The sequence below is a fragment of the Apteryx mantelli genome, chromosome 13 (genome assembly GCF_036417845.1).
Source record: "Apteryx mantelli isolate bAptMan1 chromosome 13, bAptMan1.hap1, whole genome shotgun sequence".
NCBI classification, from domain to species: Eukaryota; Metazoa; Chordata; class Aves; order Apterygiformes; family Apterygidae; genus Apteryx; species Apteryx mantelli.
The window spans coordinates 2,354,013-2,379,991 of NC_089990.1; the positions used below are offsets into that span (position 1 = coordinate 2,354,013).

At 52.6% G+C, this 25,979-nt stretch overlaps 1 protein-coding gene across 1 annotated transcript; it reads left to right on the forward strand.

Moving 5' to 3' along the window:
- The first annotated feature begins 5,083 nt into the window (after positions 1-5,083).
- Positions 5,084-11,608, forward strand: LOC106487380 (putative P2Y purinoceptor 10). The gene is made up of 2 exons (XM_013946135.2): positions 5,084-5,207; positions 9,406-11,608. Exon 2 carries the CDS (start codon positions 9,456-9,458, stop codon positions 10,569-10,571), a length of 1,116 nt encoding a protein of 371 aa, XP_013801589.1. The 5' UTR covers positions 5,084-5,207; positions 9,406-9,455; the 3' UTR covers positions 10,572-11,608.
- The last annotated feature ends 14,371 nt before the right edge of the window (positions 11,609-25,979 follow it).

Consider the following 25,979-nt stretch of genomic DNA (forward strand, 5'->3'; position numbering starts at 1 on the left):
GCGCGGCAGCCTCCGTTTGCCGACTTTAGGGACACGCTACGAGTCACAACGCTTGCATTTGTTTCGTTCTCGCCGTATTTCCCCCCTCCCGGCTCGTTCATCATCTGCCTCCCCTTGCCCAGCTCTGAGCTTGCTCTCCACCGCTGCCGCAGCATCTCCACGCCGCGACTCCGCAGCCGCCCCGGGGCGCGGGACCGGCCCTTGCTCCCGACGCCTCCCGGCCCCCGCTGCCCGCTCCGCAACGGGACCGCGGGGCTCAGGAGCGCGGGGCGCCGGGAGCCCGTCTGCTCCGGACTAAGCACCGCTGCGGCTGCATTTAACGCCCCGGCGGCACCGTGCAAGTCCTCGCTCTGCTCTGCGTACGGCTGTCTTAGGCCGAGAGGGGTCTGTGATGGTTCTACTGCGAAATCCGTCCTCAGCAAAATCCGCTGAAAAATCTTTGGAAAAAGAAAGGCACCCTTGCCGAGATGATTTCACCGATCGAGCAATGGCTAATCTCTTCAAGCAAGTTATTCACTGATATTTTTCCCTATCAGCCATTCTCATGATCTTAGCGTTTACCTTCTTATGACTTCATTAACTACGAATATATTAAAAGCAGTCACAAGCTGGGATTCCATTTACCCCTGAAGTGTTTTAAATAAGCCACAGCTTTTAGGCCACATTCACCCAGTTTGTGTAACTTCAAGGGTTTCAGTGCGCTGATGGCTGGGGATAGCTTTGGCACTGATTTACTCCCTTTGGAAAACCTGTGGCTTTTTAAAAGCATTCTGAGCAACCCTCAGCAAGCATCGGTGGCAGCACCCCATGTATTGCTGTAAAATACAAGAAATTTCAGAAACACTTGCTGAGTGTAATTGAAATCTAACTACTTAATTCCACTTTGTTACATTTTGACTCAACCAAAGATTTTCTGCGTATTAGTTTTACACACAGTGAGGTGGGAAAAAGCAAACAACAGCCAGGTTTAAATAACCATGACGCCAGAGTTCCTCTAAAAGTTCCTTCTAAAACTGAAGACATACTGTTTCAATAGAATAAGCTACTGCAGTTCTCCCATTTGTAAAAAGACGATTAGGATCTATAGCATGATGAACTTAATCTTACACGTATGTAAATGAAAGGACTGAAATGTGCTTATCTGAAGGAAATAGCTTTTAAGAACAGTGTATTCTTGCAAGTTTTTCTAGTTTTCTAGTGAAAAAACTGCCAAGTAAGTGAACAGTCCACCTCCCATTGAAGTCAATATTTCCACTGGTTTAACTGGGCAGTTTATTATGCCAGTGGTATACATACACGTTTACACACTGCAGGTAATCCCTTTAAAACGTGAGCAGAGGTTGATGTTCAGGTATAGTTAAGCACGTATAATGCGATTCTTGCCAACTTAGCAACCTTCTCACGAGCTAGACGCTGTACAATATCGTCTGTGAATGAGACTGCAGTTTCAATGGCTGTTTTGAGGATTTTTATAGACCTTAATCACCTAGCATGTGGCTGGGAGCCGCGTACTGTAATTTCCTTCTCAAACAATTCTGCATTTATGGGGTGAAAACAAGTTGAAGACACTGCTATGGTAACTGTGTAGCTTGTACTACATTTTTCCTTCCAAAAATTAATGCTTAAAAAATAAATGCGTTTTGCCAAATGTAAGCTGAGTTTCATAGTTATCACTTATCTGCAGAGCCGAATGAGACCAGTTTCTGCATCGCCTAAATCACAGACTGGCCTTCAGGTGATTAAGTGCAGTGACCACTACCAACTTTTGTTATCCTTAAGCAAATTGCTTCCCTGTCTACAGAGAGGTTTTCACCCCAGTCAAATACGATTTTTTTTTCTGTTTTTGAACTACAACACTTAAGTTGGCTTTAGCCATGTTTTGTGGGCAGAAAGGTGCCAAAGAGCAGGACAGCTTTTCACCCTTCCTCCGCGGGAATAGGTGTGGTGCTGGAAGAGCTGTCAGTCACAACCCCGGGGCTGCCCGTGTCCCGGCACGGGGAATGACTGGTTGAAGACGACTGAACGGCGTCACCAGCTCTCCCACCCTGAACGTTGCGTTCTGGGAGGAAAGGCTTTTTGGGGAAATGCCATGGGGAGTAGGGATAACTTTTAGTGAGACCTGAGGTCCCCGGGCTCATGAGAGCAGTCATTTGGGGAGAAACACGCTCGCTCTTCTTTGTCACTTGTTCCGAGGCCGCTTTGCTCTTATCAACCCTGATTCCTGGGAAGAATGAGTCAACATGAGTATAACACATCTGGTGGCTCCAGAAGGGTGACATCCCTGTCACCACGACAGCATCCCCAAGTACCCTCAGCCTCGACCACTCATGCTGGAGCCCTGGTCTTCCTGCCTCTTCTGCCCTCTGAGCTCCCTTAGACCCACACGAAACCAGTCCCTTTTACAGACCACAGTAGAAAGCGGGGGCAAAACCAGTGCATGAGGTGTCCCCCTTCCCCGGGGCTTGCGCTGGGCAGAAAACACTCTGTTACGTCCAGGGGCATCACATCCGCCAGCAAAAGGAAACGCGTTCCTCTGCAGGGTCAGCAAATGGTCATCCTATCGTAACCGATATCAGAGCGCTGATAATTCCTCTCCCAGCCCAAGCCTGTAGATACGTCTATGAGAACGGGGCTCCTGTGCACGACACCAACTGCATTTAGAAAGAAAGAGAGCCGCGGGCAAAACTCACAGTACGTAATGCCTCTCTTCCAGCCCCAGTTCGAGCGGCAGGATTTTGTGAGCACCCCAGCTTTATTTTCTTTCCCTAAATGAAATTACCAGTTCTCTGAGCAGAGGAAAATTGAGAGATGCTGTAAATACAGGACAGCAGCTCAAAAACTAGAAGGCAATTCAAAAAAATATGAAAATTCTTCATTCTGTGTCATAGATTTTGGAGACATGTCCAGAAATCCCTGGTCTACAGTTTACATGAGGGCTTAATCTGAAAAGGTAGAGAGTCACTGACATTTATTTGCTCTAAAATAAATCAAAGCCTCCTAAAAACGCTACCTCTGCGCAGGCCACTTGGGTGTAGTGGTGAAACTCAGCTGTATGCAGCGGGCCACCAGCACCCAATGGCACCAAGAGCCGGGTGGTGATGCCTCAGCTCCGAGCGTCCCAGCTCTCTGCACAGGGGTGAGCTGCTATTTGTGTGGACAAGACCTCTTCCTTCTGAAAAGCCCGGGCTTGTTTTTCCATACATCCTTCAGGTGCATCCTGTCAGATATCACCAGACGCAGCACGGTTAAAGAGATGCCCTTTATATGCGTTTGGCCTTCTGCCCACAGGATACCAGTCCAAAGGCAAAGAATCAAAGGCCTTAGATAAAGTTTCACAGTTATTTGAAAATTCCTTTTATCTTCTGCTTTTAAAAATGTAAAATTGCATAGTGTAAAATAGGCATGTTTAGCACTAGTAATGAGCCAGAAGAGCCAAGTAAAAATATACACGCAGTTGAAAGAAGAACGAAGAGGTTGTTCAGTATGTGTTGAAGGGTCAGGCTTAATGCTCATCAACCCACTGACCTTCCATGGCCAGGAATGCCACCACCTTCTGCGCAGCACGGCAGCGAGCAGAGGAGGAACCCAACACAACCGTGAACCCAAGGTGCAAGTCCAGCCCTCGCTGCAGACTAAGGGCCAAAGACCCTCCAGCCCCACCACCCCTCTCTGAGTAGGTGCCTAGAAGGAGGCCGCAGCACCGGCTGGAGAGGATGCTGGATGTGTGCCTTGGTCGCGGAAGTAGGAAGGCCAGCCCGGATATCCTGATAAGATAGCCACTCGGTTCGGGAGAAACCTCTAAACTCTGGAGAGGGAGACGCGCTGGACCAGCGCCCACCTCCCTGTTAGGGCTTTGCGAACGCTGCAGCAAGCACCCGAGCGTCGTTCCTGCTGCCAAGGAGCTGCAGCAGCTGCTGAAAATGATGCACAGGGAGAAAACCTTGAATGACAGGCAACGCTTATACCTTGCCAGGCCAGGGCTTCGCTCTCGGCTGAGACAAGAAGCGTGGGGCTCTGCATAACAACCAATAAAAAAACTAATTAAAAAAATTAAATTAAAAAAAAACTAGAAAAAGCAGTTTTATTTATATATTATACACAATAAGAAAGGGAAACATGCCAGCAGCCATATCATCTTTGCAAACAGTGGGCCATAATAACTATATATTATGTAGCACTGTCCAGCTGGAAATGAGTCATAGGGCACACTACAACATATGCATGTATTGTATAGGCAACATATGCATATACCGATCACAATAGTCCAGAAGGGAGGGCCTCTTTTCCAGGTCTTCTGCAAGCACTAGAAGAATTAAAAAATCACACACACACACACACACACACATATACACACCATATATATTTCTATATACACACACATATATAATACTATGTATTTTTATATATACATATAAAAATATATAGTATATATTTATATATATCTCCAAAGGAAAGGAGTTAAAGGAGGTAGAAAGAAGAAAGACACCAATGAAGTTGGGGGTGATGGACATTTTCTTAGAAAGTAAGTGTTTTGGGAAACTCTCAACCTTAAACCATCATATTATTTCAGGAATAAAGCCTAAACCCTTAAAAGTTTTAGCCTATAGCCTTTATGGTCTCAAGGCTAATAAAATTCCCAAGGAAAGGAGGAAAATTACTACCTTCCAGTGAATTTCTACTGATATGCTTTTCAGTTTTACTTTAGTGAGTACTTCCTGGAAGATTTTTCTTTCTGTATTTTGTAGTTTTTTAGCAGGCAAATGGCAAGTGATTGCAGATAAAAGCAAAACCAGCAGATAAAAGCAAAACCAGCTTGACTGAAGGAACGAATGCACAAATCATTATAACACACAGGTTTTGTGCAAACAGAAAAAAAGAAATCTGTGCCCGAGTCCTAAATCACGCTGCACTTTTGGATCAAATGATGTCATCGTCATTCCAGTTGTTTTAACGTCATTAACTGTACACATTTTGTGTGGCGAAGAGAAACAAAATACAGGATTTCCTGTTCTACAGACACTGTATTGGTCTGCAGATGCCGGCAGCATTTCAGCGCTCTGAAATTTCCCTCAACATGCTGAAGTTTAAAGACGACTCTTTGGGGCTGGGATTTCGGAGAAAAGTTGTAGCAAATAAAAGCAGGAAGATTGCTCCTCCCGCTCGCTAGTATGGATGTCACCCCCCCGAAGAATGGGAGTTGCAGGAAGGTAAGCTGGATTTCTCTCCCGTTTTCTTCATAAGCTATCGCAATTCTGAGCAATATTTTCATCTGTATTTTTGCGAGAGGTCTTGCCAGACAAACGCCGGTGCAATGTCCTCGGCAGCTTGGGACAGTGGCAATTTATTCCTATTTCTCTTCATTCTGAAGGGCTGGGGAGCAGGGAGCAGGGCATCAGAGCACAAGCCTGCTATGTGCAGCACTAAATAGGGAAAGCCTGTTTTACGGAAAGTACTTCAAAACCATTCTGATTGACAGAAGCTACTACCACCGATCCGTTCTGTTTATGTGTTTTCTATTAGTGCCTGGATTGAAAAAGCAAATGAAATTACTGCTTAAAACAAAAGGTCCGGAAAGCCTCCACTGCTTAAAATAAGAAGCTTTAGAAAAACTTATTTCAAGCCAAAAGCAGATTTTTTTTTTTTCTTTTACTAGACCGCTTTTCCTTCCAGCATCCAAGGATTGGAGCAGATGCGCGGGGGGACGCTCTGCCGTAGGGAGCGGGCTCCGGTTTGGCCGAGGGCTCCCCGAAGCCGGGGCTCCTCGGCGGCACAGTTTGGAGGGCAGCGTCGTAATTCTTTAAAGAACAAATACATGGAAAAGATGAGGGCAAGCATGCCCGTAAATCTGGGAGCAGTAAATGCAATACCGCAGAAATGTAGGGCTGGGTGGGGCCCGCAGTGATTCAGAATAACCAGGCAATTTTCAATAATGACAGCCGCGTACGGAGCTAGAAAAAGAAATTGCTAACACACTCAGAAAAAGAAACACGGGTATTACCATCGCTGCCTTAAGCTGCTAACTAATTGCAAAAATCAGCTGTTGATTAAAAAATTGCAGGGCTACAGCCACAGCCAGCGCTCCGATTCTTCCGGTGGCAAAACCTGTCTGCCCTCCCTCTTTGCAGCTAGACTGCAAAGACCCCAGGACAGGAATTCATTTTAGCCTGCAGCTGGATAAAACTCAGCAAAAAAAAAAAAAAAAAGAAAAAAGCAAAGCAATTTAGGAGTTGCAAGAGGTATTTTCTGCAAGTTTCAGAAAGCCACCGCACCGAAAGCTGGCCGAAGCGCGGGGGACGGGGGCCTGGGAAGAAGCTCTGCCCCGAGCCAGCGTCCCCGCTGCAAACCGCGGGAGGACGCGGAGGGACTCGGGGCGAGGGACAGGTGAGAGAAAGTTCCCCGCTGAGCCCAAACCGAGAAACAAGAGTACTAAATAAAACATTCGCTGTCTCAGGAAGTGCTGCTCTGAGTAAGGCGGCACCGAGCGCAGGCTGGCAGCGGCCGGGCGGGCGGCGAGGGCCGCGCTCTCGCCCCGTGCGCTAGCAAGCGGCAGCAAATGCAAACCGAAAGCGTCGGCTCGCAAGAGCGACACGCTGGCGCTGCCGGCTCGGCACGGAGACCAAACACCGAAAAGAGCCCGGGTGCCGTCGCGGGCCGGCAGCCCGCCCCGGGGAGCAGCGTCAGGACTCGGGCCGGGGCGCGGGGAGGGATGGAGGGAGAGCGACGCAGGAGCCGTGCGGAGAAGAGCTCCCCCATGACATCGTCTCCCGATTTTCTGCGGAAAAGTGAAGGCGAAGCTTCACAATTTCTTGCCAGGCTCAAAAAAACCTCAGTGCCAGGAGCATGGATCGGGCTGCGGCAAAGCGGCGCCCAGGACATGTGATGGCTGGAGAGGTTCCCGTTCCCGTGGAGGGGGAAGGTGCCGGCTCGTGGCTGCCTCTGCTCATCCCGGCATGAAACTCCGGGCCGGAGCGCCGTCGGATGAGCACGGCTGCCTGGGACTTGTGGTCACCAGCCCGTCCTCGAGGCGCCAGCCCCTTCCTTCGGGGTTTCGGGTGGGCAGCGAGAGTGCGGGAACCTCGCAGGATCCCAGGAAATGAGGTTTTGCTTCTCGCCGCCACCTCGAGCTGGGCGTCCCCGGCCCCTGCCTGCTCCAGCGGCTCCGGTTTGGTAGGGAAAGGAGAAACCCTCTGACCGGAGGTCACCAGGCCAGGCGCCCGCAGCGGCCAGAAGGCACGTTCGTGTGGCGGGCAGCCTGCCCGGGGGTTTCACTTCGCTGTTTCGCTTTTACATCCCAAAAGAGGAGAAATAAGTGAGCAGGAGAACCCAGTTTCGCAAGGACTTAACTCACGAATCGAGACGTGAGCGCCGCACGAACGCATTGCAAAAGCCGGTGGTGCTTTTGAGCAGCGCTGCCGGCCCGGGCTTTGGGTCATGCTCCGCTCCACGCAGCGGCCGGCTGCGTCCAGCCGTGGGCGCTCCGGTCTGAATCCAGGGCACCCGGCGCGGGGAAACCTGCTCTTTGCTCCAGCTTCCCGCAGCAGCATGAAGCTCTTCCGCGAGGCCGGTCCCGGTCCCCACCGCGGGCGATCTCCTGGGGGACGGCAGGCACCGCGCTGGGGGACGTCCGGCAGCGCTCGCGGCTGCTGCTCCGGCGCCGAGAGGCTCCGTGACGCGGCGGCACCGGCTCTGGGGGCTCCCGTCCCCCCCCACGAAACGAGGAAGGTGCCCACGGCCACAAGCTGTCCGTGACACCTCGTGGTCGCTTACGGACCGCGTGTCCAGCACCCCGTCCCCAAGAAGGGAATTGCACCGCTCTGTCCCAAGTGCCGCTGCAGGCCCTGCCGGGTTTGGTAGCATCGCTGCCCAAAAAGCAGAGCTGCCCTACGGGCTTTGCTCAGGAAAAGCGAGATTCATTAAATTCATCACGTCGTGGAGACCTGGGCGAGCACCTATGAACCACGCATGACCCACAGATACCCTCAGCCTTGACAATAGGAGGCGAAACGGGTAAACGGATGAAACGAATTTCTGGTCTAACTAACAGACAAATGTATTTATCTTCCTCCGTGTCCTGAGCTGTTGCTGGAAGATAATTCCTGTTGCTACAGCACGACGCCTGCGTAATGCGCCATGAGCACAGAAATTGAGTTAGCAGCACTGACAGATAGGCTGTGTGCATTCGCTCAGCTATTAGTTTTTAAATCCACTCTTGAATCTGGAGCCAGAGCGCTGATAGATCTGTCTGCACCTCTCCATCACCGGCCCCCGCCGCAGCCCGCCGTCCGCCAGCACCGTCGTTACTCACGGCGATCGCTGCCCTTGCAGCCGATTCGCATCGAGCCTCCGCTCAGCTCCGAACGGCAGCGGCTCAGTCTGCTCCGCGTCTGCGTTTACTTATGGTCCCTCCCGAATCACCTGGAGACCTACCAGAGAGCACCAGTCGGACAGGAGTTTGGCAGAAAATTGCATGCAATAAAAGCCAAACGGTCCTGGAAGAAACCCCCGCGGAGCTGAAGCAGTGGCCTGGCATTACTAGCAGAGGACCTGGCGCACGACGGCAGCGCGAGGATGCGGGAGGGCAGGATGGCCAGCTGCCCTCGCGCAGAGCAAGCCTGCTCTGAGCCATGTGGAAGACGCCCTGGATCAATGCCACCAGGAGAGGTCGGGCTCTGCACCCTTCCCAACGCACGTGTGCTCTCTAGCCATATACGCATGCACCCCTACATAAAATAAATAAATAAACATAAATAACTTTTTCGTAAGTCCACTCTAGCTCAGTCCCTTCCAGGCTTGAGGCTCTACCTAGCTGGTACTTCTGTGCTTCTGAGCTCAGGATGAGGGACAGGAAAGACGATTTAGACGTGGCTATGACGGCTGGGATGTGCACCGGCTCACGACGCCCCCAACCAGGCTGCCAGTCCAAGCTGAGAGAATTTTCAGTCCTCTTTGACCATAAGTTTGATCTGTTTCTCAGGGGAGTCAATCACCTACCTGTTCCCTGCTATCTCTCTTTTGAGATATATATACACACACACATATATATGTATATATATATACACATACATATATACACATATATATACTGTACATAGGACCATAGCACTCAAGGACCCTCCAAGAGCTTAAGAAGCAGCAGGGTACAGGGCAATGCAGCAATACACCAGTTTATCCATTCCAGTGAGGTCAAACACTTGAGGTCCAGCTGTGGCCGACTGGACAGTTTGCTGCACAGAAATACCCACCGGGGCAGGTGGACCTTTCCATGAGAACATTATAATCTCAATGCATCGACATTAGGAGCCATCTCACTTAAAAATTATGTTTCTGTACTGAAGTGCATTTATATAATGTGGGAAATTACTGAAAAGTTTTGGGCTTTACAACATCTGTTTTTTCTCCCTACAGAAACCCTCCATTCACCTTAGTTGTCTCTTGAGTCAAGAGATTCAGTCGAGATGGAGAGCAACGCGTCCTCTGGGAACTGTACTGATCCCCAGATGTCCTTTCAGTCCACCCTGTATGCAGTCACTTACACCATCATATTCGTACCCGGGCTTCTGGCAAACAGCGCTGCCTTGTGGGTGTTATGTCGCTTCATCAGCAAGAAGAGCAAAGCTGTGATTTTCATGATCAACTTGGCCGTGGCTGACCTGGCTCATGTTCTCTCTCTGCCTTTACGAATGTATTACTACATAAACCATACGTGGCCCTTTGGAAGCTTTCTTTGCCAGGTGTGTTTCTACCTGAAGTACCTCAACATGTACGCGAGCATTTGCTTCCTCACCTGCATCAGCATCCAGCGGTACCTCTTCCTTCTCCACCCGTTCAAGGCCAAGGACTGGAAGCGGCGGTACGACGCGGCCATCAGCGCCGCGGTGTGGCTCTTCGTCGGGGCGGCTTGCTTACCGCTGCCCATCGTGAGGAGCCCGGCCTTATCCAACGCCACAAACACATGCTTTTCAGACCTAGGCGTGAAGCAAATGACGCCAGGAGCCTCCATCGCTTTGGTGGCGGTTGCGGAGCTATTTGGGTTTGTGATCCCCTTGGGTATCATTGCCTGCTGCACGTGGAAGATGAGGCAGTCCTTGCAGGACTGTCAAACGCAGCTGCAAAACACCAGTGAGAAGCAGAAAGCTTTGCGAATGGTCTTAATGTGCGCCGCCGTGTTCTTCATATGCTTCACCCCATACCATATCAACTTCCCGTTATTTATGATGGTGATAGAGAACATCATCAAAGACTGTGCCGTTCACAGGAGCACGCTCCGCTTTCACCCCATCTCCCTCTGCCTCGCGAGCCTGAACTGCTGCCTGGATCCTGTCCTCTACTACTTCATGACATCCGAGTTTCAGGATCAATTGCTGCAACACAGCTGTGCTGCCCTGAGGTCTCGGTTTGCACGCAAAGGGAGCAGCTTCTCCGCTAGGGAGACCAGCGACAATATTCATATGAAAAAGCGAAGTTTTCCACGTTTCAAGTTTTGGTCCCTTCCAAAGTTCTTTGGTCGAATAAACAGCATGGAAATTCCTCCAATGCCACCAGATGAGCTTTTGTTAGAGTCCATCTCTTGAAATACAAGACATTTCCCTCTGTGTAGGTGCTTCTCAGAGCTTGAATGAAGATTGCATTAGGTCTCCAAATACGTGTCGAATTACCCTTGTGTGCAACAGGTGCAAGAGTCTGACACAGAATGACATTTCGATGAAAACACTTTCACAGTTGTGTTGTTGCTATTAGTGACTCTTTGACCTACTGTGGTCTCTATTATGTTACTGTTAATATATTTGAAACAGCCCTCACTAAAATCGGTATTTTTCCCACGCTGAACTGCAGCCAGGTTTGGTTCTCTACAATTCCTATCACTTCTGTGGAGTCCCGCAGGAAAGGGGAATATTTCTGAACCACAAAAAAGTGTATCTATATATTCATCATTCTTGAAAACCCTTCTAAACCCTGGCTTACAACCAGCCAGCTCTGCCCTCAACAGAGGTACCACCAGGTGGAATTACAGCACTGCCTGCAGCTGCGTGCGTCCAACTAAAATTGCCTGCGCTGCGCTCTCATTAGGCTCTAGATCCGGACAGTTAACTATCTCCATGCAGAACGAACCTCCTTCCACTGAGGACTTAACCTAGGCTAGACTGCAGGACTATGACGTTACCAGCAAACACCAAGCCAGCAGCGTTAACCCATACCCACGTCAGGACGAAAGGGAGTTTTTCAGACAAGCTGAGTTACGTTGGCTGAGTTGCCTCTATTGAAGAAAACCACCCGGATCTAAGCGAGGGAGTCCGTGAGGCTGAAGCGGTCATGGGGGATGAATACGTGAAGGATGCCTGTAACGGGATACGCCGAGGGCGAGGTGGGAGAGGGAACGGGGAGTCCTTCCCGCGGCACGTTCGCGCGGGAGCCGCCGCTGCTGGGGAGCTCCCGTCCCGTGTCGTCGTTGCGAGTCTCGTGTTACCTGGCGTTTTGCTAAAGCCTCTGCTCGTAGATTAGGATGTTACACGAGCCTCTCGGTTTTGCCTTAAAGAGCAAAAACGTTTCCAGCCCCCGCTGGTTACCCGAAGTTTACAGAGCTGATCCGAGCGCATCCTTAAGGCTTCAGGCTCGGGAGGAAATAAAATTATCCCAACGCGTTATTTCGGCATTGCGGGGATTATTTTAAGCGCGACGACTTGTAAATAACCTCACCGTCTCGGGGAGCTCCCGCAGACGCCGCAGAGGTGGGAATCACCCGCTGGGGACCGGCGCTCGTGGCGTGAAGCCCAGCCCGGACCGGAGCGCGGGAGACCGGCCGCAGTGCACCCGTCTAAGGGATATTAGAGGCGTCTCCGAAAACGCCCCAGCACAGGCTGGGCGCAGCCGCTCCTCCCGGGACGGGCTGCCCGAGCCCAGCCCCGGCCCGAGGCGCCGGGCGAGCGGACCGAACGCGGAGCTCGGTGCTTCAGACGCGGCGGCGGGAGGCGCACGGCGCTCCGGGGAGCAGGGCGCCCGCTGGGCGGGAATCACCAGCACAGGGAAGGAGAAGTGACGGTTTGCGCCGAATCCCCTCTTCTCCGCAGCGCGTTTTTCGTGGGCAGCTGTATTTGGCCTTTCTGCTAACCAGGCATCATCTCTGATTTTAAAGCCACGGTATCGCCCCCAGAAGGACCCTTCTGCTCGCGTCCCGCTGGAGCGGAGAGCGGCTCAGGAAGGCCGAGCAGAGCCCCATGACCATCCTGGCCCCCCGGGACCGTCCCGGCCCCACTGGCCGGCGATGTGGACCGGGGCGTCGAGGGTTGCAACGCCAAAAGGATTGCTTAAGCAAACGCAGGCAGAGGATTTCTGAAAGTTAGCCTCCCACGTGTGAGAAAACAGCTCTGCTGCTAATCGGATGCACGTTTGCAGCCCCTGCTGCCTTTCTGGTAACTGGCAGATCTGGCCGCGCCGTTCGCCGCGCGCGCTGCCAAAGCTGTTCCCGGAGAGAGGAGAGGAGGTCCAGGCGGCCCGAGGAATCGGCTTTGGTGCCTGCAGCACGCGGGAGACCGGCAGGAAAGCTGCTGCCGTGCCGATCAGCCTGTCCCTAGCTAGCAGAGATCTCCTCCTCCAAAAAGGAAAGGAAAAAAAACCCCATAAAGACAAAGGGACACGTTTTCCTTGCTTGCTTGGGGGAAAAAAGGGTTTTCAGGGCTAAAAAAAAAAAAAACTATTTCAGAGGCACTTGCTAAAGGATGGCACAGACCCAGCAGCACGCCCAGGCAGAAGAGGAAAAACGCCCTGATGAAGCAAACGACGACGCAGGCGAGCTGGGAAGGGAGGGGACGCAGCCCAGCAAAGACGGGGCAAAGAGCACCACTGGTGCACCGATCCGGGAACGGGGGGTTTAGCCGGGGGGGAATCTCTCCGGATGGCCAGGGCTGCACATCCCCGGTGCGGACACCCGGCCTGGCAGGTCGCAGCTGGCACCACGTGGCTGGACACCCGTCCACGGGGATTCACCCGCCCCGACGCGCCGGCGGCCAGGGTGCCGCTCTGCTCGTAGCTCCCTCGGGCTGCCGGAGCCACGGCGCACACACTCACACTGTATATGTGCATATATATGCATGCACTATATATGTGCATATATACACACACACACATGCACTCACATATTATTTTTATATATATGCATGTGTAAAAAAATGAAATTACGCAGTACTGCGGAACACAAATAAGGGATTATCAGCGAAGTCTCTCATGCACAATGCTTTCCAGGGCGCTGCAGGAAAGGAAGGAAGGTTGCTTTTTTTTCTTTGCTAAAAATATCTATCTGCATTTCTTTCCCACCGTGACCACATGCTTCCAGCCCAAAGACAGCTTAGTTACTTTGCCTCTGCAGAAACACTTAGTCTCAGTTCTCAATGAAACGTGCACCACCGACTCACCAGCGAGACACAGAGTCTCACGAATTTTGGCACACTTCTAACAGCCACTGGCCCTGGAAAGCAGGTTTTTTTAGATCCTCCCCTGCTCACTCCGGAGAGAGAGGGGCAGCGACTGTCGGGAGGAAAAACACAACAGCAGCGAAAGCTCGAATCCCCAGCGCGACCTCAGCGCGCAGCAAGTGAATTGCTTTGCTTTAAACCGCACCAAAACAGGGAGCTTTTCCCGCTGGCCAGGGTTTCAGCAGAGCCAAGCCCGAGGTTTTGTTGCATGGGCTCGGCACATCCCGCGGGAGCCGGGTGGGATGTCACCGCTCCGGAGACCCTGGCTGTTCCCCCACTCCCGGCTCGCTGCAGAGGGGCAGCGCAACACGGCGCCCCGGAGAGGTTTCCAAGAGCTCGGCGCCGCCGTTCCCGCGGGGCTGCGTCCGGGCGCCCTGTGCGCGTCCCCCCCTGCGGCGTGGGATGGGGCCGTGCAGGGACGGACGCGGCACGGGGCCCCGAGCGCGGGCTGCGCCGAGAGCCAAGCCCAGGCAAAACAGGATACGGTGACGTCCCGAGGCGCCTCTGAAGCTAAAGGTCTAGGCAGCAAATGCGCTTGCTACGCCGAGCCGAGCGCGGCCTTTTCTTTCCTATAAATGGGCCGGCTTCGGGGGAAGTGAAAGTGCAAAATCGAGCATCCATTGCACATCTCAGGAAAAGTATATCAGATAAGGAGCTTGCGCCGTAAAACACACATCCCAGCTCTGCCCAGCCCCGTCCGAGGGCAGCGAGGCCACATTGTCGCTGTCTGCCCGAGCCCCTCCGCTGCCCCGACGTGCTCCGGCCGCCGCTGCTCCCTCCCAGCCCTCCGTGTGCTCCCGAAAGCCTGGCCACTGCCTGGGAATTTTGTTTTGTTTTCCTTTTTTTTGTTGTTTTTTTTGTTGTTTTTTTTTTGTAGTGCCTTTATTCCGGGGACTAACCCCAGCCCTACTCTCAAAGTCACGTGCAGACCGGCGGGACGAGGGCAGGGATGAGTGCAGCACCGAGGCGCGATCCGGGCAGGGGGCCCGTTTTGCAGGACGCGCGCGGCTGGATTCAGCACGCACCGCGGGGGAAGCCCTGCGAAGCGATCCGGCACGCAGCTGCGCGGCGTCCGATCGATCCCAGCTTTGCCCGCTAAATGCTCCCGTTTTCCGACGCGGCCAGGCGCAGCGGCTTGTGGTTCTTCTGGCAGGCCCCAGGATGCAAGACTTGGAGCCTGGGAATTGCCGGATTTTTGCATCGCGTGATTGCAGGGGGAGAGGAAAAAGGTTTTCTTCTCTCTGCGGAGCGGCGAGGGCGGCAGACGGGCAGCACTTACGGACCTGCTGCGAGAGCAACCCAAAAGGAGCTGCCCTCCACTGCCAAGGCCTCGGGATGCTTTGCAAAATAGCCCCCCCGGGGGGGACGAGCTCCATTAAAGCAATAAAGCCAAAACCTCCGATGCTTTTAGTCCAAAAGTAGCACCAGATTAATCCGTCCCCAAAGCAATGGAGACAGGAGTGAAGACACCACAGCGCTGGGAGCTCTGGCTCCCGCAGTCCCAAGGCTAATTAAGGCACATTAAGCAATCAGCAGGCTTAAAAACAAACAAAAAGGCTCTAAGCTCTAAACAGCAGGAGCATCGGCTAATAAAAGCGACCCTAACTAGGCAAGCTTTGCGTTTGTGCAAAAAGCGAGCACGCGGCCGTGAACGTGATGCCTCCGAAATAAGGGAGCGGTAAGAAAGCGTGTGTTTGAGCAGGCGACAGCTGTGAACCCCGAGCGGGGCCCGGCGCCACATCCCGGAGCGCGGCGGAGAAGGAGCAGGTGCTTAGGAGCACCTCGGCGGCCGGGTGGGCTGCAAGGGCTGCGAGAGCGGGCGAGCGATGCTGCGGAGGCGCCGGGGGGGTCTGGAGGAGCCGCGGCACGCAGCGTCGCCCAGGCGTCCGGGTCCCCTGCCTCCGGGTGCTCTTGCGGAGCCGGGTCCTTGGCTACGGGACGTGTGGCCGCATAGAGCTTCCTTGTTTCCCTGAACGGACATGCAAGAAAACGAATAAATGCAGGTGATGAAGTTATAATTTAAGTAGAGTTGCTACATAAACTAAAAAAAAAATAAAAAAAACCTCTTTCAAAATAGCCTGTACAAATTGAATCAAGAATCCTTGAGCCTTCTTGATTTTAAGTTTACTGAGTTGAGGTTTTTTTTTTTAAATAGTTCTTGAGCTAGGGTCACCAGACTGATAGCTACAGAATTACTACTTAAAAAAAGAAAAAGATCACAAGATCACCTAATATTAGGTAGAAAAGTGAAAAGTTTGTGCTCTGGAGGAACGTCAACCCTCCGATAGGGTGTCCTACACTGCCCCCTGCTGACTGAGATTTACCAAAATCCTGGATTTTTCTTGCACAAATACTCTGCTTCTCACTAACCCAATGGAAGCGGCTGCTCATCTCACCACGAGGCATCGGGTAGGAGATGGGATAACACGACGAGCATGATTTCGTAGCACGGACATTCATTCAGAAGGGAGAAATCGTTGGTTCTGGCCCTCATTTGCTTCACGTAAGCTACAGAAATGTGCTGAAGAACAACGTAACTACCGCCGAGAGCCTCGTTCTTTGCGGGGAAGCCAGAACTGGATCGCGTTTTGGTGCGGCTCTGCAAGAGGAGACCAGAGCCCACGGAGGGGCTGCGCGCAGAGAGCCCCATGCTGCCGGGGAAGCCCCCATCCCCACGTGCGGAGACCCAGGGCACCATGGAGGCGTCCAGCAGCCCCTTCTCACACACCCACCCTGGCAGCATCGGTCTCTCTGCTAAGCCCAGCAAGGACCAAGGTCAAATCTGCATTCTACACCTGTAAACTCTGGGGAAAACCAGACATGAAGTGGCTGAGACCCATCCCAGTATGACAGATCCTTGCAAAACTGGAAGTTTGGATTCCTAGTGCCTCCCACACACTCCAGTTTCACCCTGGAGGACAGGTCTTAGCAAGACAGATCTTCTCCAACCTCTGTTGACCCACAAGAAGTCTGCATTTCATATACTCTCAGCTTAGGACTTGAGCTGTTTGGGCCTGCACTTACCCAATTTTGACCTCAGAAAGGCTTATTTTGTCCCAGGTGTACTTCATTTACAAGCAGGGAGATTTCAGTCCTGGAGCAGCTGCCCCATCTTTCCTCTGGCACCACTTACCCTGAGCAAGGGCTGGTGCTTGCTACTGCTGCCTAAGGAAGATGCAAGAGCCATGGAGAGGCGTACGTGTAGCATGCTGCTGGTCAAGCCTCCTCATTAGCTACTTTAAAACCTTACAAAAATACATCCACATGAACTCAAAATAGGAATTTCTGTATTGTGCTAAATATTTTCAGATCTTCTCCAGGATTAAGAAAAGGCAAAAAACCCAACAAAAAACACTTCTCCATTGCCCAGTCAGTAGATCAAGTGAATTTTGATTATATTGTGCCAGAAGCAGACGTGGCACAAAAGGGTGCTGGTGATAACTAGATGTTATCACCTAATGTACCTATGTATCACCTTGTGGTTTCCCAACAAGATCTGGCACCAGCGGGACTTGGCCCGATACATGGGTTCCTTGCAAATTCAGACTTGGTGGAAATATTTCCATTCCAGCCTCTAGGTCTCATTTAGCCTGGACATCAGAGGTGCTGTTATTTTAACATCAAGTTGCAAAGAAATCCTTCTTGCATCTGGGTAGCCTGCAGCAGCTCTCTGGACAAGCTGCAGCTCCAAGTCAAATGGGAACTGAGAAGAAGCTAGCAGTGAAAAGGAACTAACAGTGGGTGAGGTGCAACCCAGGGACACTTCTGCCAAGGTTGGTGCAATGGAGCCTTTCCTTATAGCTTTACCCATTGGCCCTAAAATAGATCCACCCAGGGCCAAGTACAGAAGACTTCAATTGCAATAAATACACACTCTTGTTTTGCTCATGTCATTTCAAATCTTCAGTTTCTATATTTGTCACAAACAGGAAAAAAAAAATCACTCAAGTACAGACTGGGTGGGCAAACGTGCCTGCATTTCCCCATTAAAAATGTGTTAAAGTTCCACATCTAGTCATCAGTAGTGCAAGTTTCCTCTGGCCCCAGGAAAGCCAGAAAAAGTAGCAGACTGCCCAGAGAGGCCTAAAAAGAAAAAAAAAACCCAAAACATTGGCTGAGGTTGCATCTTGATGGTCTCTTGATGGCCTTCGCTTGCGGATGCCGGGGAACAAACCACCGAACCACCACAGGATGTGCCAGAGATGGTCACGGTGTCCTGACCGCTGCCGACCCGTCCTGCTTGCAGCGTCTGCTTTTGGTGGTGGGGTTCGAAGAGGTGGTGGGGTTTGGTGGTGGTGTAGGGGCCTACAACGGTGCTCCCTCCCGATCGGATCAGGGCTTCCCCGCACAACGAGGGGCGATCCCGGCGGAGCAGGAGCGCCGGGGTCGCATGGGCACCATGACCGGGTCCAGTGTGGGGCAGAGGAGCGCTCATGGGTTGAAACACACGTTTCCCATCGCTAAGGGACAACGTTGGGCGGAGGGAAACCCCCGTCCAGCCCAAACAGCAAAGGGGCGCAGGACTCGGAGGAGCTGGCAGGAACCTGGTGTCACGTGGTCCCTCGCTGTCCAGCGGGAAGAGCCCAGGCAAAAGGCATGGAAAGGTCCCTGTGGCCACCAAGAGAGGGGGAAGGAAACGGGGATGCAGGGGTGGCCGAGCTCGGGAAGGGATGGGCAAACCAGCAGAGAGGGGAAGAATGGGATAATTATACCAGGAATGGAAGAGGAAAGAGGGAGAAACCAGGGAAAGGAGACGGAATGACAGAAAGTCACAATGTTGAGCTGAAAAAAAAGAGTGAAACAATCTCATGGAGGGAATAAAGCGGATGAGAAGCCTGCAGAATGGAGGAAGGAAAAAAAACCTAACAAAACACCTCTCAGTTTTCAGTCTCCCTAGCAGAAAGGGGTCTTTGGAAGAAGATATTTGCCCAGAGGCCTCCTTTCGCCCGCGAGAGCTGGCCCTGATTTTGGCCAGCGTCGTCCAGGTGCAGCCCCCGGAGAGGACACGGCGGTGGTGGCCGCCAGCGCAAACAGGAACCCGCGCGTCTCTGCACGGCGGCAGGATTTACCAAAACGCGCCGCAGCCGAGCGCTTAAACACGCCTCTGCCCCAAAAGTCAGGGCCGGGTCTCACCCGCCGACACGAGGAGCAGAGAGCAAAGGCGCCCGCGAGGAGCCCGCTTCCCCCGCCGCGCTGCCGCGCACGGGACCGGCTCCTCGTCACCGTGCCGCGGAGGCGCTGCCCACGGGCGAAGGGAAGTGCCGCGGGCTGGGAGCGCCGCGCAGACGGACGGACGGACGCCCGCCCCGCGGCTCCCTCCCGGCGGTTGCGCTTTTGGTTTGTGCACTGAGAGCCGAGCAGAAAGCTGCCGCCACTGCCGCGGAGCAGCGCCGCGTCTTCCCGCGCGCCCGGCGGAGCGGGAGCCTGCAGAGCTGCCGCCGGCAGAGGAGACCACGAAGGTAGGACCACCAGGGTTTTCTCCCCGCGGTTGTCTCCGCTTTAGCTTTTAAGAAGTTTTAAATTGCGCTGTTTCGGGTATTGTGCCATGGCTTTCCCTGCCTCTTCCGACTCGCATGAGAAATGGTAAGAGAGAGACGAGGGGGCTATTTGCAGAGCGGCAGGTAGGAGGGAAAATTAACTGCTGACTTCCATGACTCTCCGAGGAGAGCAGGAGAAGCCGAGGTCCAGGCCAAGCGGGGCGTTTCCAGGCTTGGGAAGTTTCGGTGGGCGAGGGCCGGGAGCCGGCGCGCTCCGTATTTCAGAAGAGGCCGTGTCGGCAGATGTGTATTTGGTCTGGGTATCACAGCAAGAAAAATTGTGGGAGTTTTAGATTAAAAGCCAGCTATGAAGTTTCAAACTGTATTTTCTGCTGCTGTCACGTGACTATCAAGAAAGAAGCTATATTTAAGAATAACGATTCGGGCTATTCTTAACCTTTGTAAATCCCGCAGCTGCCCTGAAGAAGCGTGGTCACTCGCTAACAGGTCCCTCATAAAAGGGACTCTTTAATACGTGGACTTTTTAAAAAATGCAGCACATCCTAGCAGGGGTGTAGATATCTAAGTCACTCATTACTTCAGGTCTTACTTCAATACGTCTAATTATAGCTGTCTCAGGGACTTTCTTAAACGGTCTGTTCCTTGCAAAAGTCAATACCTGGTCAAACATGCTGCCTTTTCACCGGCTGTTTTCCACTCAATTGCCAAAACCGGAAAGAGAAAGGTCCCTTCTCGTTCCCAGTTTTCCCGAGATTCCCAAGCACGCAACAGGACTTTCCGCTGCCGGCCCCAGCGGGCTCCCGCTGCTCCGCCGCTTTGGCGGATGCGATGGCGCCGAGCCAGGCGGCGGCAGCGGCGGCGGCGGGAGGCTGAGGCTGGGCTCGCCGAAACGCCGGCTCGGGGCCGCCGAGCACGTGGCGACGGTGGCAGCCGCGAGCGCGAGATGAATGGCTGCGGCAGGAAGCTGCCCGCTGCAGCGCTCGTCGCTGCTCGCTTTACCGTAACCGCCGCCCGTCTCGCTGAAGGGGAAGGAGAAGGGCATGCAGGCTGGACGGGTACACAAACCCTGCTGCTGCTCAGGTGCTTTATTCTTCCTTTTTCCTCCAGGGAGGATAAAGGCTTCGGCAAATAATTAAAGAGCAAAAGCAATGTATTCCCAATGGGATTAAACGGCAGCGCTTATTTTCTTTGTTGCATGTTTTCAGAATTTATTCAGCCGAAATTCCCCTGCTTCCCACTCGCCTGACTCACGCGCGCTGCAAACGCGCAGCCGGGCTCCCGGGAAGCGCCGGCCGCAGACCGGCGGGGCCCCACGGAGCCGGGCCGCTCCGACGCTCCGGGCAGCGGGTGCTCGGCTGCCCGCCCTCCACTCGAGCTGCAGCACTAAAATCACTCGTTTTGATGTGGCCGCCGCCACCGCTGACACAGCAGCTCGCTGCGGGCTGGTGCCAGGCACGGCCCCCTTCCCGGCAGCGCTGCGGCGCGGCCGTCCTCAGGGCTGCCCGGCACGCCAATAAAAAGTTAGAAGAAAAAAATCCTTTCTGAAAGAAATCCCAAAGGCCTGTGACAGCTTTTTATGGATAACCAGCCCCAGCTCCTCACAGCGCTGGCCCACGTCCCACCGGGAAACCCAGCAACAGCCTGTCCCGCAAGGCAAGGGTGGCCACAGCCAGGTCCCAGGCCAAGGTCCGGTGCAACTAGCAGGGGCAGCGCGGATGGAGCGGGAGAGGTTGCATCGCCCGCCAAAGGGGACACGGGGCCTGGCGCGGTAGCTTGACCCCAGCGCGGGACCTGAGCTGCATCCCGGTTTTGTCCTCTGGAGAGTTTGCTCCAGCCATGCACTGCATGGTGAAGAAACGCAGTGAAAACTTTCTGACCGCGCAAGGCGGTTATGCAGGGCACGAGCCCTCCTTGGCCTTGCAGGGTGTGAGAAGCGCAGCTGCAGGAGCCACAGCTCGCCCCAAGGAGCAGAGATCCCCCGTAAGCACAAGCCTCCTCAGCAGCACTGGATCCGTGAGAAGCAGCAGCACCAGACACTGCCAGGAGACTGGACTTCGTTGGACCTTTAGATCCTCGGGCAATACATTTTTCTCTCCCAGCACTTCAGCGATGCTCATGCAACACCAGCTTATTTTACATGGTAGCCAGTACGCATGAGCCAGCCACATCTTGCAGGAGAAAATAAGCATGTGAAACCCACTGGAGAGGTGGTGAGAACATGCTTTGGCACCTTGCTAGATTTACGTGATGCCAAAACTCATTTCTTCCTCCCACCCATCGAGCCAGCATGGATATAGGCTGGAAACTCAGGGAGCACAAGCAAGGCAAAGGGCAGGCATAACGCAGGGAAACACTCAGGCACCGTATCAACGAGCACGTGAGAAGGTAACAGGAGCAGAAGTAGAAAGAAATCTCTTCATACAGCTGTGCCAGGGCCCCACGGTACCACCGTGTAAAACCTTGGCTGCTTCACTGCTTCTTCCTGGGAAGAAGCATTAATCACCTTAGTGCTTCAGGTAACCACAGAAAATACGTGGGAACCTGCAACCAAATCAGAGTGAACTATCTTCTCTCTTATCCCTGCTGCCCAGCAAAGGAGGGCTCTCGAAGGCTTGGGCTTCAGTGAAAACCCACCCCGGGCGTAACGCACCTACGTGTCCACGCAGAAGGAAGGAGGCTCGCTGCTGTTTGCAGCCCGTCTCCCGCCCCCTCGCCAGGGAATTTCCCTCCGGCGCCCGTGCAGGAGGTAGTGACCAAGCGAGGACCTGGTCGGGTGACAAGGCAGCATGTGATTTCACGGCTGCCTGAAGGGCAGCGCGTTCACGGAGGACGGCCACAAGCCGCACGCTTGACACCCCAGTTCTCTGTGCGGGCGAACGTGTGATCCTCGCCAGGGCTGCTATCCACTCGGACTGAAACACAGATTAGAAATCCAGCCTGTTCTTTCTCTTTTAAAACAAATATTTGCTTCCCTTTTCCCCAGTGGCGATTTCTCCTCAGCTTTACAACTCCATGGATATTAACAGGCAGAGTCATGAATTATTAAGGCAACGCATCTGATTATCGGTGCATGACAAACCAGCTTTAAGGTCTAAGCCAGAAAGAAAGCACCAAACTTCCTAGTCCGTCCTCTTCCAGTAAGGTCAACACAGCATTAACTGATATATTCCAGCAACCTGACATACGTACGGGACTTAGTGCAGGAAAGATGCTGCAGGAGTGGATGGATACCCAAGAGGCCACCGGTACCCAGGGCTCAGACATACTGCAACACCGATACAACCCCAGAGGGATCAGGTGTGTTTTAAAGCAGTCGGGGAACACCGCAACGACAGCTTTCACGCACTGTTTCAGGCCAAGCAGAGTGAAGTTTTAAACACTGCAAGACGCATAAGGTGCTGAGGATAGCTGATAAAACCCAATGTGGCTTCGGCAGGCAGACGCAACCAAAGAAGTAGTAAAGAGAGAATTCCCTATAGTCAGCATGGCAAGAGACAAAATTGCCACTTGCCTCTGTGGAACAAGACACAAAATCAACAATCTACCAGAAAACAGCTTAAAAAGAGAAGAGTCTTCATCCTTCACTGACATTTAAAAACAACCTAATAGTTCTATGTAATTATTAGTTTATATTTCTAACTATCAAATCTATTAAATACCTATTAATTATTATTATTACTAGTAGTTAGCTCTATTACAACAGGGCTGCAATGCTTCAAGCAATGCAGAAAGAAGGAAACCCACAAAAAGCAAGAATTGCTACGCCGCTCTGATTTCAGGCCAGCACCATTTCTCCAGAGCCCTCGTTGCCTGCACCGGGAGAGGAGCCTGGACACAGGACAACTGCCGCGCAGCGATGCCTTTGCCTGCACAGCTTTAGCGGGAAACAAGTGTTTTTGAAATTACTACCATGCCCATTCTTCTTTTATTTTAGGCTCTGGAAGAGAAGCGGGAAAAACAGAGGAGAGGTTTTCTAGCCAGCAGGGACCCCAAACCTCGCACCGAAACGTAAGTCCGCAAACAAGCGTCAACGTTGGCTGCAACAGCCAGTCATCGCTCTGTCCGCCTCTCCTCCTAAGAGAGGCTTTGCAGGTTTCTGCAGCGCAGTAGCAGCCCTGCACCGGACCGGGCGCTTGCACACGCACGCTCAGCGCGTCCCTTGCTCACGCAGCCCAGCGGCTACTGCTCTCGCCGGCGCAGCACCCCGGGGCCAGTCGCAGGGGCCGGCTGAGCCTCTGCGGAGCCTCCTTACGCCCCAGGGCCAAACCTTCAGCTGCTCTAACTTGGGTGTGAAGGGCCGACGCCGTGCTGGGGAGAGCACTGGTCCTTTAAATGGCAGAGTTAAAAAGCTCACAGACACTACTTTTATACATAAACTACTCCCATATCCCCAAATCCTGCATTTATCCACCTGGCAAGCAGAGGCTGCCCTTGAACATGTGGGAAATAGCTGCCATGGGATGTGCCCAGCTTTAAACAAACCCTGGCCAGAAAGGGTGGTTAGAGACCTTGTCTAGCGTTTGCATTTATTAAGTACAAAAGAGAAGTCGCCCTAAAGTGCCTGGCTTGGTATGGGATCCCCTTGGCAAAATAAAGAGAGGGGAAAAGGTGCACAGAAAGGAAAGGAAGTTGTATATGAGGAGAGGCTCACAGCTAGCACGGCGAAAAAAAAGAAAAGAAAAGAAAAAGCCTCTTTTAAAGCCTGTAACTCATAAGCCGAAGAGAAACAAGAGCACAGTATGCGAAACAAAATTTCCTCTTTCTGAGTCTTTTTTTAGCAACCTGCTGTTTTTTACATAGAGTGTTTGGCTGAACTGCCACACTTTGAAGTGTAACTATTTGGGATTTCCAGAGCTCAGTTTCTCACACTGCTGTGCTTTTGCCCAAGGGCGGGTTGCTTCGTAGAAGGGCTCCTGAGCAGGGTGGACCCTCTGCTGTCCTTGCCCGCTTTCGGGGGCTTTCGGGAGTCCCCCGCGCGCACGGAGGGACGGTGCTGCGAGGTGGGAAGGGGCAAGAGATGCCCAGCGCCCTCGCACCGTGTCCTCGCTCCGGCCCGCGGCATTGCCGAAAAGCCAGTACCCGGTGGGGACGGGGAAATGCAGGCTTTGGGCTGCAGCGGGGAGATGCTGAGGCTCCTGGACCTGTGTGTGTGCACCAGGCTGCCAAGAGCACAGCTGGGCTGGGGCTGCGCTACGCCGTCCTGCCCTCGGGCGTCTCGGGGAGCGGCGATGCAAGGAAGGGCAAATCTGCCCACCCTGCTCCTCCAGACACCATGGAAGAAGAGGAGCAAGAGTTGAGAGGTGAGAGGTGAGAGCAGCTGCCAGGCAAGAAACCAGAAGAAAGAGAGGCCTGTTGGCCCTTGGAAGGAAGAGATGGGCGATGCTGTTTCAGGGCCTCATTCTTGCAAGCACTCGTGTACGTGCCGGTCACCCATGTGTAGCCCAGCCTGAGCACTATTTACATAAATAGTTCCAGTTAAGCGCTTGTGTATTTGCAGGATCGGGACATCTGCAGTGAGGGTGAGGTAGGGCACCGCATTTGGGCAAAGTCACTTGAGTTCCTTGTCGTTTAGGGCAAACTCAGGCAGTTGAGACATCCTGGGTGGGAAGGCAACGATCACCCCGAGGCAAAGCCACCCAGTTCCTTACCAGCCAGAGCGCCCACGTCCCAGAGGACAGTGGCAATGGCGTATCGAGGCAGCAGGGAAATTAAGAACGAAGCCAAGAATGAATTCCTAATTCTACGTGTGTCTCACTACTGCTAGCGTTGGCGTGGCTGAGTAGCGTACCCATGCAGGTGCTTCGCCCGGGTTCAGAAGCCCCTTGCCGCCACGGCTGCAGGGGAGGGACGCGGGTGTCCACGGCTGGTGCGCCGGCAGGTAAAGACCTCTGGGTGGGAAGCCCCGACACCTCGGCTGCGTGCTTGCCTTGGCAGCGAAGGGGAATGCCTCTTTGGGGTGCCCCAGCATCGACTACGGAAAATCGTAATGAAAGACAGCGTCTCTCCATCAGCTACAAATGCCAAACCTCGCTAAGTAGATCTACACGCTTCCCCAGCTAATCTAGTCTCCAGTTCTCAGGCAGATCGAACCACAACCTCCTCTACCCATGCATGCCTCCTCCTAGCCTGTGTATACCTACACCCAGCATATTCTTAAGACCTACAAGGCTATTTCAGACCACTTGGGAGGAGGAGAAGGAGGGAACTTGCTTTGACCAGACAAAGTTTGCAGGAGATATTTCATGGGTTCAGCAAAGGAGTCACAGACCTCACCAAACACTCATCACATCCACAAACCCCTCTTAGTTATTTGCGCCCATAAACTTCCACCAAACAAGAAACCGAAGTGCTCGGTCAAAGTCACCCACCGGTGGCTGATAAAACCTAACACCTAGGTAATCACCAGTCAGTTTTCCTGCATGACTAACTGATTACTCACATTTCTAGAATTAATCGTACAGCTTTTTACATCTGAAGTTGGTCCCAGAATTAATAAAAGAATTGGAAACTTTTTGGATGGAAGGCTAATTGACTATGCCTTATTAATCATCACTCCTGAAGTTTAATGGGATCATTTTATGAGCCATTTTCTTCTACTGGTTATGTTAGAAGCTGGCTCATAGAATGTCAACACAAAAAACATCTCGATCTTATTGGACTGGTTACTCAGTGGTATGACATGAGACACTGTATGAATAAATACATAAGAGCTGCCCTTCAGAAAGGTTTCCTTTCATAGATTTTATATTTTCACGGAAAACTACTTCAAAGTTTTGGTGGAATGGCACTGAGAAGTGTATCAAGCATCTTCATTAATAAACATTCATAATATAATGAAGCATAGGAAAAAATGTCACAGATAATAGCAGGATATAAGCCTTTAACTTTGCCTTTACAAATGTGCCTTCTGTGCTTTGGTTGGTACCTACAACTTAGAACTGTAGGTTAATACTTAATGCAAAAGATAAACAGAAAGTTTGGGTAGAGATCTGAATTTCATCTGTATTTATCCGAT

Coding starts and splice junctions, on each gene's coding strand:
- LOC106487380 (XM_013946135.2), top strand. CDS start 9,456: ATGGAGAGCAACGCGTCCTCTGGGAACTGTACTGATCCCCAGATGTCC.